General features: G+C 41.2%; 1 protein-coding gene across 4 annotated transcripts in view; it reads right to left on the bottom strand.

Moving 5' to 3' along the window:
• The window catches only part of VIT (vitrin), a 51,699-nt gene extending 36,773 nt beyond the window's left edge, over positions 1 to 14,926 (bottom strand). For all 4 annotated transcript variants that reach the window (XM_039719050.1, XM_039719053.1, XM_039719051.1 and 1 more), the window contains exons 1-2: positions 14,710 to 14,926; positions 605 to 677 (exon numbers count right to left, since the gene is read on the bottom strand). In XM_039719050.1, coding sequence (XP_039574984.1) covers positions 605 to 635 — 31 coding nt within the window. In that variant the 5' untranslated portion in view covers positions 636 to 677; positions 14,710 to 14,926. The remainder of the gene's footprint in view (positions 1 to 604; positions 678 to 14,709) is intronic.
• Between the last annotated feature and the right edge of the window lie 700 nt (positions 14,927 to 15,626).

Genomic DNA, 15,626 nt, shown 5'->3' on the forward strand with positions numbered 1-15,626 from the left:
CTAACGTGGGGAAAGTAATCTGGTAGTTTATGTAGAAGAACTACACAGATTGCTGTAATTTGAACTAAGAACAACTGTCCTGACAGACTTGAGGATAACAGCTGGAGAGAATATTGCTTGGGAATGTCACAACCAGACTGTTCATGTAAGATGAATTGCAAGTTCTAGAGTTTCTACGTGTATCCAAGAAGTGAGATCCTGTCTGACTGCCAGGGGAAAGAAAATAAGACACATTTATAACCTTTTGGTACCATCTTGTTTATGGAAAGAGCAAGCACAAGTGGGAGAATTGAAACAGCTGATTTTTCTTTAGAGGGAATCTTTACATTACAGACACTTTTCAGGCCCACGTGATATCTTCTACATATAACTGGTCATATACCTGGAGATCTCTGCAAGTAATTAGTATTATTTTTCTATGCCAAAGTCAAGAAGTTTGTGTAGGCCATTTCTGAAAAGCTGTGCCAAGGCTTACACCTGCCACTGAGAGCTTCACCAGCCATGGAGTCCAAAAGGAAGAGAATTAGTCAGTAGCCCCTGGGCATCCAGGATGGGAGATTACAAACTCATGAACTACTGATGGCAGCACATCAACTGTACTTACCAAAGAAGGTTGCAATGATTGTGGCCTTCATGGTGAGTAAAGCAAAATCTGGATGCTGAGGAGCTGAGGAGCACTGAAAAAAAAAAGAGGAGTACATCAGGCTGCGTTTGGAGGTGTTGCAGATGACACTGAAATGGTGGGGGAAGAGGGACTGTGCACTCTTCTTTAACCTTTCACAGTCCTCACATGCTGAATCCTTTTATTACACTTTTTAGAGCAACTGATATCCCCAGAGGAGGTGGTGTTTGGGCTATCATACTCCCATGGACTAATTTTTACTTCTCTCCAAAATTTGTCTTTTGCTCCAGAAACCAAGATTTCACATACTTATTTCAGAAGCCAGTGTCAGGAGAGGGTGTGATGGGCATGGACATGCTCTGATATCTATTCAAATCTGTTCGCTGCTCTTTTAAGAAATAATCAGAGAATCGTATTTTCTGCACATCAAGGCACACCAGGTAATCTCACATAGATATGGGTGACATAAACAAATCCATTTACTCCTGAAAGATGTTGTGTGAAGTATTTTGCAATTGTTCCATCATTTGTGAGCCAAATTACTGGTTTCTTTCCTTTTCTGAGGATGTGTGTGTGTACATGTATGTAAGCACCTGAGATTAAGAGGATTCTATCAGAACATCTGGAAAACATTTTTTCTGGCTCTGCATACATGGCTCGTGACCCCTGCCATCCCTGAAACTCTTGGCCAGGCTACAAGAATTCAAACTTATCAGAGATAACCCCTCTCAGCCCCTCCTGAGCATCACCTGCTGCTTTTGCTAGTATTTCATGCTTGTTGAGGGAATCCTGTGCTGGGCACTCATAGTTAATCACAGTCATTAAAGTACTGCATAATGTTTGACAAATAGAGTAAAAAGTCTGAAAGGGAGAATATATTTGTCTGTGGTACAGGGAAAATCTCAAGGATCAAAATAAACTTGATCTACAGAGAAACTTCTTACATGCTTACAAGTGGAAAGATTTGTTTACAAAAAAAAAAAAAAGAGCTAGCTATCTAGAAAGAAAATATGAATGTTAGATAAGAATGAATCTTAAAGCTGCGTATGACCAGGGAAAGCAAGATATCTGCCTCCTGGAAAAATGGCAGATTTCATCTGATTTCACATGGCAATTCATATACTCAGAAGCAGGGCTTTGGTAATCCCAGAAACAAATTTAGAGAACAAGCAGATACAGGAGAATAAAAGGAAAAAAAAAAAATCTGTATTCCGTTTTCATATAAAATGTTTCCATATTTTTACTTTAATTGCTCTTCTTTTTCAAGCAAGCCACATGAATGAGGATGACTAAAATAGTATGCTAATCTAAACTGAGTGCAGACATTTCTTATAATTTATAACTCTTTTTGCAGAGAGCAGATCCACCTCTGATTTTTACTTCTGTGCTACAGCTGGAGAACTCAAGTGCCAGGACATACTAACAGTGTCACTTCCTAATAGCACAATGGCTTTTCTTGCTGATCTCCCTGAAAAAGTTTCCTGCTAGACTGCTAAAGCTGAAAGTGGCAGACATTTTTCAGAAGACACAGAATTGAATCTGGGGGATTTGGAAAGTGGCTCAACACAGTCACTGTGTCTTTCTGAAGAAGGATGGGCAGTGCAGTGGGGGTGACCCCAGGCTGTAGAAGCAAGAACAGTTAAGTGGTAATATTCTGCTCAGTTTCTATTAAAAAGATTTGCCCATCTTTTGGAACAAAAATCTATTTTAAGCATTTACTGCAGTTTATTTCCACTGTGAAGCTGTTAAAAGAAATAGCATCAAGATGTAGAGTGCTCAGAGAAACTTAGCTCAGATGCTTTTCTTCCCCATTTTATGTTTCAACCCACTAACACATCAGAGGTATCAAACAATTGCTTCCCTTCAATGAATTCTCACTTTAGGTCAATCACAGAAAAAGAAGAGGCAGAGTAAGAGTTGCAATTCATTTGCAGAATTACCATGCACCATAAAGATTTTACTGACACTGGCTTAGACTTTGCAAAAGACATCTTAATATGAGCATTCCCAAAATTTGCAGCAAATAAATTCAGCATTGGAATTTTTATTTAAAATCAAAGATATCTGTGTGAATTTTTCCCAACAGTATTTGGCTTGGTGCTGAGATGTTTTTCACCACCAGTTTAATTAGAATAGAAGAGGTCTGAGATGATAAAGATCCATGTAAATCTGGCTTCATGGGTGGGCTGCTGTGTGTTGTGTGGAGAGTCCAACACTGCCTAACTTTTCCTGTCTTACAAAATGTGTAACCACCTGCATCACCAGGGCTGCACAAGGCTTCCCACTGCTCCTGAAGGCCCTGCTGTCCCCCAGCCCTGCTGTCCCCAGGGCATGGCCAGCCACCCAAGGAGCCACCCCAGTCCTCTTGGGTTGCAGGACCCTAGGCTTGGCTGCAGTTGCATTCTCTAGCTGGCTGGTGGGCATTTCTCTTTAAGGCAACAGAAAGTGGGCTTTTGTTCCTAAATTATTATGAATTCACTGTGGAAAGAAGCCAATAAATCTAAAAGGATTTAAGACTTAAAGCCTGTCAGGGGTTCAGCAGAGTTCAGCAGATCCCTTAGCCTGCAATAACAGATGTTTATCAATAAGAAAGATACTGGAAGCATTTAGACAAGGCTGTTAGATTTTCTTAACAGCTTTGTTGTCACAGCTAAAGAGAAAAATATCTTATTGTGGACTCTGTATCTTTGGTAGTGCTAGTATCCTCATGGAAATAAATTATAATGGTAAAGAAACTTGGTTTTTCCACTATATTAATGTCTGTGTTAGGCACTGGCATATCAGGAGAAATGCACAGACATCCTGTGACACAGCTCTGGTGACACTACTCCAAGGGGTGGTCCTGGCCTTCAGACCTTGGGCTGTCACATGGGGAAATGCACAGGAGGATTTACATTGCTGACTGTTAAGTATCAGGCATAGAAGCTCCAGGCTTTCTGTAGTGGGAAGTCTGTGTGCATTCATTGTATTTGGGGCCTGGGGTGTCACCTGATTAAAGCTGTGTGAGATCTCCTATACTGTGCACTAGCATGGCATCTGCTCCTTCAGACTGGTAAAGGGAGCAACAGCTTGGAAAAAAGCAGTGAGTTTTTTTGTTCCTCTGGGAAGGGAAAGGAAAGCAGGGCTCCAATCCATGCTTACAACAGACCTTTTAGTCTGTGTAGATCCTCTGAGAGGTTTGGGGATATTTTATCTGTAGATCAAGAATGATACTTTGCTCTTAAATACAAAGTTTTACTTCCTTTGTTCCTTACAAAATGAATAGGTCCCATTAAAACAAGCTGAAAAGTTTCTACTTTATATTAGTCTGGAGCGTGAGTTTTGCTGAGATTTCTCCTAATCAGATTTCTGTTAAGGCAGTTTTTACAGTCCCAGTCAGAACTGGGAAGTAGTGACTGCACACTATGAAATCTCCTAAAATGCATGCTGGATCTCTGTTTATCAGAGTACCTTTTCTCATCTGAATCTTTCAGACTGTCATAAAAGTTACCTTCGTGCCAGAGAAGCTATTACATATGCATTACATTAACGTATGCTTCAATTCCTGCTAAGTACAAATTTAGTAAGAAGTATATCCTTCAGTGTTTCCCAGTGCTGCTAATATTTTACCTTTTAAAATCAGAGTCCTTTTTGAAAGAATGTTGATTACTTTGTCCTGACCACAAACACCTGAAAACTCTTGAATGTTAGTGAAGAGACAGAATTAGCAAGCTATTCTTTCTGTGTATAAAGTAAGATTTTTATACTGACCTTTTATTAGCAACTTGACTTTTATAAAGATATGAGAGAGCTGCTACATACTACAAACAAACAGATGGTTTAAATGCACATAACTTCACTGTATGGCAAACTGTAACATTTTCTGGAGGAAGTGCAGATTATAAACCCTTGATTTTTGGTGTCAGGCACTGCTGTCTTTTCCATGTGCAAGCTGAAATTCTTTGCTAGTGCCATGTGCTTTCCCTCTGCAGGAGTAAGCAGTTTATCTCCTGTAATCTCCTGTGCCACAGAAATTAATTTGTATACTGTCTTTGTACCACAATAGTGTGTGTCATTGTTTCCCTTTTCAAGGGCTTCTAATATCTCAGCAACACTGGCACCATGAAGAAAAACAGAAGTGGACTTTGTCTGAAATCCATTTGAGCAAGTAGCTCAAGTTAGCAGAAGGATCTCTAAGCACTGTGGGTTGAGTTAAATATGTGCCCTTTATGGGAAAATCAAGTGGGCTTGGTGTAGGTGTGAGTAAACTGGTTCAGATAACAAGAGCTGATCATCACCTTCTAGAGGAAAACATTTTAGATTTTTGTTGTTGTTGTTGCTTTGTAATTTCTTTATTATTGTTTAACCCTTTTTTTTCATGCTCATATTCTGTACCCATGGTATTGTACCTTGTTTGGCAGTGCAAGAGCTGTTTGTTTTGGAGCACACTAGGTGATATGACTAGAACTTGCCACATGTGATTTAGTTTCATCCCCTTTCTTGTGGGATGAAGTTATGTACCCTCGGTGCACTGCATTGCTCTGAAAATCTGTACACAAAAAGAAGTATCTAAGTGGCTGTTGTTTGAAAAACTGGAGGTACTGAGTTTTGCTGAGACAGAAAGGTTGAATTGATAGCTATAGTTCATTTCAGAGGCTCAAACTGACCTGTAGGTATACTAGGCCAGGTCACAAAATATAAGATCCAAGGTGCTACTTTGTGAGGTGAGCATGTCTGCATGGGAGGATGGACTTTACTCTTTGTGTGATATGAAATAGAATATATGCATCCAGGAATTTGAAAATATCGTAGACTTCATCAACTGCTGCTATAAAAAAAGGTGAGTGAAAGGTGAGCTCACCTTTCACATTTCTTTCATATATGGAAGAAACCAAAAATGCTTCCTGGAAGTAGAGCGGAGCTTCAGAGCACTGTAGTACACTCCGCTTAATTCCTCAGTGTCTCAGAAAGCTGACAAGGAAACCCAGGCTTCTGTGGCTGCAGGGCTTTCCCTTGTGGTGGAGGGGTTGTAAGAAGCATTGTGTGTCACATATTCAGCAGTTGTGTGTTCAGTAAAACAAACAAGGGAACCAGTATTAAAGGAGTCTCTGGGCCGGGGAGCAGCTTGTGCTTTCCCTTGAAGAGTGTTTGCATTACCATAGTCCTTTACCTCCAAGACACAGTAGCCACAGCCTGTTTGCCAGATGCTCTCCATGGCCATCGCAGTCCCCCACCTGGGCAGGGGTGGTCCCCCACCTCCAGGGCAGCCACTCCTTGCTGCAGCCCCATGGTTTCCACATTCAGGTGGGGAAGACAAGGCAGGGAGACCCTGGCCCTCTTCTACTTCCAGGCAAGTGGCAAGTTGGTCCCCTCCTCATTTGCTTCCTTTCTGACCCCATGTTTGTAATTAGTGGTCCTTCTTTGTCACAGAAAATTGGGGTCTCCCAGCCTTTTGTGCCCCAGAGTCTGATGATGAGGGACTTCTTCTGTGATGAGGAAAATGTGAGTCCAAATTCTCTGAGGCCATGGGCAGTTATCCCTGATTAAGGGTTCTCACCACTTGTTTCTTATGACAAGATTGATTGTTGTGGCTGCCACATAAGATTTTAAATGGTGCCTGCTCTGCTTTGTGAGGTTTCTGACTCACAAGAGGGCTGTGGGGTCTGCTGGTAACCAGTACCTCTTGTGGGGTACCTGTCAAGTCACTCTCAAATCATTGAAGTGAGGTGTGGGTGGATTCAGAGGTCTGAATTCTACCTAAGTTGCACCTTGGGCACAGGAGTAATTTTTTTCTGAGGTTGTTGAACAAATGTTTATATGCAGGTTGGCAAGAGGAATTTACTTCAAAATAGCTCTCATTCAGGTAGGTATAATGAAGAAATGATATACCCAAAAATTTAGAGACAAATAGAAACATGCAAGCAGCCCTGCAGTACTCATTTTGTGCTCATGCAATGCCCTGAAATTAAAACACAAGTTTGAAGTAACAGTGATAATGACTTCTCTACTTTCCACAGAGCTCTTTCAGAAGAAAGTAATTTATTTAAGACTACAGTGTGATTTAACTTGCCAGACCTTTCTCAGAGCTTAAATAAAACTGCAATGATTGTACATTTTCATCTGTCTCAGCAAGAAAACCATCAATTATGTTGGTCTGACCTGCCCCTTCCAGCAAAGGAAGAGATACATTTAGAATATGTCACCCACCCACAGAGAAAATATAATTTGGACTGTATGGATTATGATTTCATTGGGGGCCATTACACTGTACTTTCCTGCTTTCTGCTAATGTATTATGCTTTAATTTTTCATTTTGATGCACAGCTTTCACGCCTTATTGGGAATTGCTGTTAGCCTAAACTGTGAATCCCTGTCCATAGAACTTCCTCCCTCTGTTCTCCTCCTGACCATGGCTTTTGTATGCTCATGTATCTGTCCCACTCACTCTCAGGCAAACTTTTCCTACTTTTCTATTTTGACTACTACTTCTGCTTTACATCATTCAGACCCCAGCCAGGTGCCATCAATCTCTGGCACTGCCATTTCCCCAAGAAATAGAGGGCAGAGGAAAGTACTTGCAATTCAGCAGTGCCGGAGGGCTGTTCTAGCTTTGTAGCATGAGATTTGTGGCCACATTTCTTTCCTTTTTTTTATTTTTTTTTCCTTTTAGAAAATGTGCCATTTTCAATTTCCAAGAAATGGTTTAAACAAGTCAAAGTGACTTTTTAAAGTGCAGTACATGGTTTCTCAGATTGGATGCACAATAAGGAGCACTGAGTAACCGTGCTATTGTGCTGCCTGCAAACTAAGAATTAGTGTCGTGTGTCAGAATTCCCCTCAAGGTACATATTTAGTCTAAAAGCAAAGAATTTTTGTTAAAGGCTCTGAAAAAACTGCACATAACCCTGGGGATGGTTTTGGAATTTCTGTAGCATGTTCAAACAAAACATTTTTTTTTTTTAGGTGGAAACTTAGAAGCAGAAATTTAGAGAAACTGTAGGATGTTTACTCTCTGCTTAAAACTACATATAACCCTTTACTACAAAAGTGAATTATATGTCTAGATCAAAAGCCAAACTCATCCTTAAGCATGCTAGTAAATTTATATAACAGCTCACAGAAAACTTTTATTGATCCAGTATCTCCTACAGTTTGTATTTCTAGTGATATCCCATTCCAAAGCCAAGGACTGGTTGGATAAGGATTCAGAAAACATTTGTAATTTAAAAAAAATATAGTCTGGAGCTACCCTGGAATTTGGCACTTGTTTGAAATAAGGCAGGAAGTGACAAAATTAATTTATGCCTAGTAATGACAACTTGATTAAGGAAGCATCTTTCACAAAAGATCTTCAGCAAATCAGAAAGCATGAGAATGCTGTAGAAAGCATTTTGAAAAGCTATGCTGAAATTCACTTCTGTGGTGGAAACAAGTAAACTGACGTTAAGAAATTAGTTTCAATTTTGAAATCTCTTAAAAAATGATGGTTTCATGCTCCTTGCACTGAATAACATTTTCCTTTATATATTTTGTACTTCGGAAAAAATATTATTCCTTCATAACTGCATTTGGTCTATTTGGAGATGTTTTCCCCAAGCCTTCTCAGTTAAACATCTTGCTGATACCTTTAGTTTAGAAAAAAACTAACCTGGAGTTTGCTACAAAGCAATTCAGAAAACAACCCCAAACCACCTTCTGCCCCTCAGTCATCTTCTACCGCTGCTTTGTTGGGACCTCCAGATCACTTGCCTCCTTGCAGGGTCAGCTGCTGGGGGCCAGGATGCCTGACCCCACATCCCAGGATGTTCTGCATGGCCACCTGCCCGTGACCCTCACCAGGCAGTGGTCATTGCTGCCTTGGCTTTGCTGCAGATGGTTCCAGCTGCATCCCTCCCAGCTGATGCTGGTCTGCAGCCCACCTGCAGCCCAGCAGGTGCACTCAGGCTGGCATCTCTCTGATGAGGCCATTTTTGGGGCAATTTTAAAACTGTGGATCTGTGAGTAGTGTTTCTATTTTTTAATGACTGAAGAAGACATCTCAGGGCTCCAAGCTGCTTTTGGGAGGAAAGTGAGCTATGGATCTGGATGAGTGCCAGCATTATAAATGAGGCTGTTAGGGGTTGTGCTGGTTTCCTGAAGACAAGCTGTTGGTGGAGGTGCTGGTGGGAGACATGACACAGTGAGGGCCAAGCTGTGCAGCCTTATGGCATGTGTGTTGGCAGCCCTTGGCAACTGGCAGGAGTGGTCTCTCTAACATATGGGTCATGTGGACATGAGGAATAACTAAGCATCCAAAACCACATTCCTCGGTATCTGAGTGCCCTGGAGGGGAAATGAAAAGCTAGAAAACATGGTGGCAGAGAAAGTGGCCTTTGGAGCCCAGTCCTGAATACTGTGACAGTGTAGGTGCAGCCAGAAATTGCTGAGAAATGTGTCCCAGAACCAGGCTAACACTGTTTTACTAATTTTGCGTATTAGAGTATTTTAAACCCTCCCGTCTTGCATAGAGATGGATCGCATGATTCTGTTTCTGAGAGACCAAGATCAAAAAGGGAAACCACTTGGTCTGGGAGCAGGAACTTGTAATTTGTGGTCTTTTGTTTTAAAAACAAACTAAGCCTACAGTCCTTAGTATTGCATAATCTACTTCTATGCTCAGGAATTTTGAACTTTGGCTTTAGGAGATTACCATATGAGCTTCTACTTCAAATCTGATTATTGCCTAACCTATGTATTTCTTTCTATGTACAGATTTCACCAACAAGAATAGAAGATGTAGATCACAGAAGACTGAGTTTCTGTCCCAAATTACCACCTATTTTGAGATGCAGTTTGGTGGAAAAGCTTTCTCCAAAACAGGGTGCAAGTAGGCTTTTATGACTTATGTGATGTTAGTATTTGCCTTCATAACATTGGTATAAAGTTGCTCCATTGGAACTACTCTAAATTTCTCTAACCTCTCACCCCCCCTCATCTGGACACTCCTCTCCTTCCCATGCAGCCTCATTTCCAAACAGCCTCTTTCTTTCTGTGCTTCGTGTCCTAAAACTTCTTCAACCAAGCCCAGAAGGACAAAATTTTCAAGTGTTGAAGATGCATTGCAGAAGAGGTGAGAAGGATGGGCTCTGACCAACGCAGGCAGGATGGACTCCCATCATCCTCAGCTGGCTGGCTGGCAGCTGTGAAAATACCCCTGTAGTCAGGGAGTCCTTACTCTTTTGTAGCTCTGACTCACTGAAGTTGTCCACAGCCAGAATACACAGCCCTGCTGCCAGCTTTCCTCTATGTCTCACCCCTGTTCTGTGGGCTGAAGGGTAAATGATGGATTTGGGGGAAACAAGAAAGAATGGAGCCTTCTGAGTCCCTAAAGGAACCTGGCAGGGAGATGGAGAAGCACAGACATGGCCGTGTCCAAACTTCCCTGTAAATGAGTGATTTTTGAGAGGTAAAAATTTCCACAGTTTTGTGTACAAGCCTGAAGGTGTTGGAAATCCCCAGATCATCCTGGTGGGGACAATAAAGGACTGCATGAAGCTACACAAGAACATTCAGAATCTTCCCGAAAATTTTGGCGCATATGTAGCTGTCACTTGGCAATTATGTGCTTTTTTCATATGAAACAAGCTGTCAGCTGAAGGGCTGTTGGCTGCTGTGTTACATGTGTTATATTTACAAAGAAATTTTATAAGGTGATAGGCTGAGCAACAGTTTGCAAATGCAAGCTGAATGTATTTTTTATATCTGTGTCTGTGGGATGTTCTGTAGAATGAGGCACATTAAGGATGACTGACACAGATTGTGTTCTTAATTTGCCACTGACCTCTTAATGCACTCTGAAGTTCTGGAGATAAAAGCAAAGATGGGATGGACTTCATTGGTGCTAGAAAGTTGGTTCAGCCACTACAGCAAGACTGATGTAAAGAACTGCTTAAACCTAGATAATGTGAATGGAGCAGAGATGGTTATGAATACTCTTCCAAATGGGAATATATTTCCAGTTCAGGAAATGAGATATAGATTTGGATGTTCTGCTTAAAAAGGGAAGGAAAAAGCTGCAGACAGTGGTTTTTGTGTTTTGGGTTTTTGGTTTTTTTTAATTTTGGGGTTTTTTTAAGTTAAAATGAATTTTCATTAAAAATATTGATGCTTCCAAGTCGTTGGGAAATTTTCTTTCTGGTCAACACTTTCTGGCTTTTTTTTCCAGGCCTCAGTCACTGAAAAATGAGTCCAAAGAGGAAAGGCAGCCCAAGGCAACCCAGCTAAGTCCTGCTGGAGAGGAGAAGAGAGAAGATGGCAAGAGAGCTGAGGGTGAGCTGGCTGCAGAACGAGGGAATGGGCTCTGTTCTTTGCTGGCAGAGCACCTGCAGAGGATGTGGTAGCAGCCCTCAGACAACACTAAATGTAGATCTGCCCCAGAACAGAGTTAGGTGCAGAATGTTTGTGGAGTCCAGAGCAAACTGTTGGGTAGCTAGCCCATGAGTGCCATGCTGCCAGGACTGCCCAAAGCTGGCAGCTCCTGGTGTGTGCAAGGGGCAGCTACACCCACACAGGCTGCAATCACAGCTGGCCAGTACAGCCACCCCACAGATGCCTTTGGAGCCTACAGAATTTCCGTAGGTCCTGACTTGTCTGTGGGCCACAGTGCTGGAAGAAAAGTTCATCAGTAATACATGCTCCCGTTTTATCTGAACAAGTCCCTTCACATCCCTGTTTTTGCACCAGCTTGCTTTCCACCGGGCATTATCACGAGTCAGCACAAGGCAGTTTTACTCCTGCCCTGCACAGTGCTGCCTGCAGCCACTTTGGGCTGGGGGCTTCGAGTTCACAAGGGCGATACAGGCTCTGGCAAGACAGTCAGGCAGAGTTTAATTTCCTAACAGAGATACAATCTAAACAGCTACAGATTTTCTGGGCATTTCTGCGCCTTTCTGAGCCTCTTGTGTGGCAGCAGGAAGCTGCACTGCCTAGTGCAGCATTTACCCAGGTTTTCCAAGAGGGAAATGTGCAGCAAATAAAGAACTGGGATGCAAAAGAGTGGCAGCTGCTTTAGGACTGTTAGAGAGGCTCTTTTACGGACGAATGAACCGTCAATTTGTAGTAAGACATTGTTTTCTAAACATAGCATGAAAACTGTTATCTTGCCTGGCTGGTCATTAGAAGAGAGATAATTATAGTCTCTGTGCCACAGCCGGGCCCAGAACAGGGGCTGCATTGTCCCAGGTCCCAGCTGAGCTCTAGCACAGGCTCCCCAGGCAGCGCTGGGACAAGGGGGCTCCTTGTGCCCCGGCAAGTTCAAAAGAGGAATTGAAGTGCTCTAAGTAGGTGTTAAGCACCTATTTCTCTCTCCGACTCTGGACTTAAAAATCTGCTCCACAAGAGAAAGATGTGCAGGGCAGATCCATGACGACTGTAGCTGCATCCTCCCTACTTTTTGTGCAATACATGCTGTGATTATTATTTTTCTTTTATTAGAAGAAGAAATCAAACCCCAAACCTTCAGTTTTGCGATTCTGCATTTATGTTTAACACAGATTAATGGAATCTGTATGATAGACAGATTTTTAGATGGAAGGACACATTATATGTTCAGTCTCCACTTCCTGAGCCCTGAATGATAAACCTAAACCTCAGCTGATGCTGCAGCAAGCTGGAGGAGTGCTGGTGTGTAGCCAGAGCTTCAGGGGCCAGAACATCCCTCCAGGACTGCCAGGAAATTCCAGACTTTTGTTTTCCATTACCCATCCAGAAAAGACACTGCCACTCCAGCCAATTGCATTGGGCCAACACACACCTCGCTGCTCTGGCCCCTGCCCATGCCAGTCCCACTATACAGGCAGTTTGTGCCTACAAGTGCCACAGCACCTTTTTTCAGGAATACAGTCATAGTTGCAGGTAGTAAACTGAGTTATCACATTTTCTTGCTCATTTCAACCAGATGCCTTAATTGACTTACCTATCAACACTTAAACTGTAAGAGAATAGGTTTAGATTAGATATTAGGAAGAAATTCTTCACTGTGAGGGTGCTGAGGCACTGCCACAGCTTGTCCACAGAAGTTGTGGATGTCATGTGAAGTGTTTTCTGACTAGAGCTTTATTTGTGGTTCAGAGGGGGAAAGCAAAAAGTTCAAAATTCTCCAGGCAGGCCAGATACAGTCAAGTTTTTTATGCCATTGTTACATAAACATCAAGTTTATTTTTAGCTATGTTTTCTAAGAAGCAATGGCCAGAAATAATAAATAATTCTGACATTTTACATGAAATAATTGGCCTGGTTTTCAGCTTCTGAGTTCACCCCGTGGCTCACCCTTTTAGAAATACTCCAATTAATTTTGACAAAAAGGAGTGTAATAATTAATTTCCTACTACTTCTGTGAAAGTCAGTAACTAGGTGAAAAGGCTTGAGGAGGCTTGTTAATGCCTCCTCCAAAGGAAAGGCTTTTAGGATCTTATCCTTTTTAGACAAAAGAGAATCCAAGAGGAGTACATTTTTGCATTCCAAGTGTGAGGAATTGTGTGAGGTGTAGCTAGTAAAACTGCTTGGTTCAGCCAGTCAGGGGTAAGTGCTGTAATTACACCACTAGGGTATAATTAGTAGTGTCTTACATTAAGTAAAGGTAGGAACAGTTAAAGACCAAGTTAAGAACATAATATTACTACTACAGGTGGAAACATAGTATTGGCAGTACATTCAAAGTTTCTTCTTAAAAAAATACTTTTTATGTGCTGAGTAACTAAAAGACAGGAAGTCTTTTTTGTCATCCCAGTGAGAACAACGCAGCAACTCAAAGGATTAAGTAAAACATGCAAGCAAAGTAAGTCTGTTTAATATAAGATACTAACTTAGTATTTGAAAATCAATGTGTTTGTAATGCAGTTATTTTTGCTTGAGTTCTCTTTACATCTCTGAAAGAGATCAGTCCTAGAGCCACGACTGTCATTCAAGTGATGAACTGAGTAAAGTCTGAAGAATGTGATAACACAGAAAAACATAGATTTTATTTGAGTGTAGACAACTGCAAAGTGTTTTTAACTTCAGGATGTATATAGGAAAACACAAGTTGTAAACATATACAACTCCATGGCTTTTCTCAGGAAAATGTATTTTAAAAGAGATGTAACCAAAATTTTCTCTGTGTGTGTTTTCGTGTTTTGATGCTTTGTTTAAATTTTGGAGAGGTTAGAGAAAAAACAGTATGCTCTAAGGAGGACTTGCATCTGTAATATGTAATTTTGCTTTTTGCTCTGAATGTGGTGTAGTTCCCATAAACTCTAGGAACAAAATATTAACTAGAGTTGATATTTAGCTTGGGGCATTTGGTTCATGTTTGTACTGGTTGGAAAGAAATCGCATTTTGAAGAGACTTATCAGGACTCTAATCTCTCTGCAGAGAGCTGAGTGGCTGTGGCAGGCTTGACAGTGCTATTCATTTTTGGAGCCTCACCACCAAAACAAGCACTCAGCACAAAAGGATGTATGGAGTCTAGGCTACTGTACTGTTCATACATCTCTATCTATCCATTACCAAGAGAGCTCACACCACAGAAGCACACATCACTGGAATAATACCATTTTCCATTCTGTGCCTTGGAGATTAGTATTCCCCAGTGCCAGGTAGTGTTTATTAATGATACAACACACACCTTCCTATTGATCAAAAAGACTTTGTGAAAAGGTTTTGAAACCAAAACAGTTTTAAACAGAGGAACAAGTTGCATTGTCTATAACAAACTATTTGAACAGAAGGCTTGAATAAATGTCTATTGGTGTGTGGCTTATAAACATCATTCTTTATCACATAGTTAAGCTCTTGCTGTTCAGGCAGTGAGTATATGTGTCCACTTTAACAGTAGGAGCTTAATGCTTTCATAAATACTTTATGAAGTATATATGAGTAAAGTACAGTTTTATTCTAGTTTTATTCTACATTTATGTCTTAATTTTCTTAGGTCTTTGATCCTAAGCACACAGCTGGAATGCTAAATAAAACATTATGTCCCTACAGTTTCTCATCAGTGAAAATATTTGACTATTATCAACAGGCAGAAAACACAACTTCCCCCTCTCCCCCCTAAATAAATATAGCAGAAAAACAACATCAGAATTACCTTGTTTGAAGTGTGCAACTTTTTATTCCTTTTCTCCACACAGTATGAAAGTGGGTTTTTTTCCAAGCTTTTCTGTATCCCAAACTCCAGCCAACATTATTCTAGAGAAGGAGAGGCAGGCAGCAGAGGGAGGCCTGGACACCTTTTTTCTTTCAGAGAGGAGCTAATCAAACATTCCCATCAAGCTCTGAGCTCTGTGAAAGGCACATTGCTCTCTCTCTCCCCCCCTCCCTCCCTCTGCTCCTCTCTCCCTCCCTGTCTCTCTCTCTCTGTCTTTCCCTCTCCCTCCCGCACACACAGACTACAGAGCTCCTTACACTGATTTAGCAGCTGAATTAGGCGGTCCTATTTTAAATATACGTTCCCTCCCACATATTTTTGGTAGGGATTTCTACACTCCTTTTGCACTAGCCTGTCAGATTTGTCAAGTTTTTCTCTTTTGGGAAGTGAAGCTTTACTCAACTGATGTTGTGGCTCATTTTTTTTTCAGTCTGCCCGTGCAGTTCAGCACTGTTGTGAAATGATGAGAACTAGTAGATGAGAGTAAACCACACAGCCTTAAAGATTATAGCTACCAGATTAATTAGATGCAGATCAGGTTTAAAGAGAAAAAATATCTTTTGAAGAGACAGACTGTGATGCCTTTACTTATGTGAATAGCATCGTATTCCCCCAGCAGTTTCCCTGAAGACAGAGGATTAGTTACAGAATAACTCTGTGAGTCTGGGCACAGAGAAGTAGAAGTATGGCATGAGGGTTCTTTCTGATGAAGTTGGATGTGAGAATTTAATAAAATTCTCTCAAAGGCTGATAAAGTGGTACTTTTAAAGTGTGACCTGGCCAAATGAGATATAGAAAAGGACTAGTTTCTTTAAGTATCTGTATGCAGATCTCCTAAAATTCTTTAAGAATAACTT

The sequence above is a fragment of the Passer montanus genome, unplaced genomic scaffold, assembly GCF_014805655.1.
Source record: "Passer montanus isolate IOZ18808 unplaced genomic scaffold, ASM1480565v1 scaffold40, whole genome shotgun sequence".
Lineage (NCBI taxonomy): Eukaryota > Metazoa > Chordata > Aves > Passeriformes > Passeridae > Passer > Passer montanus.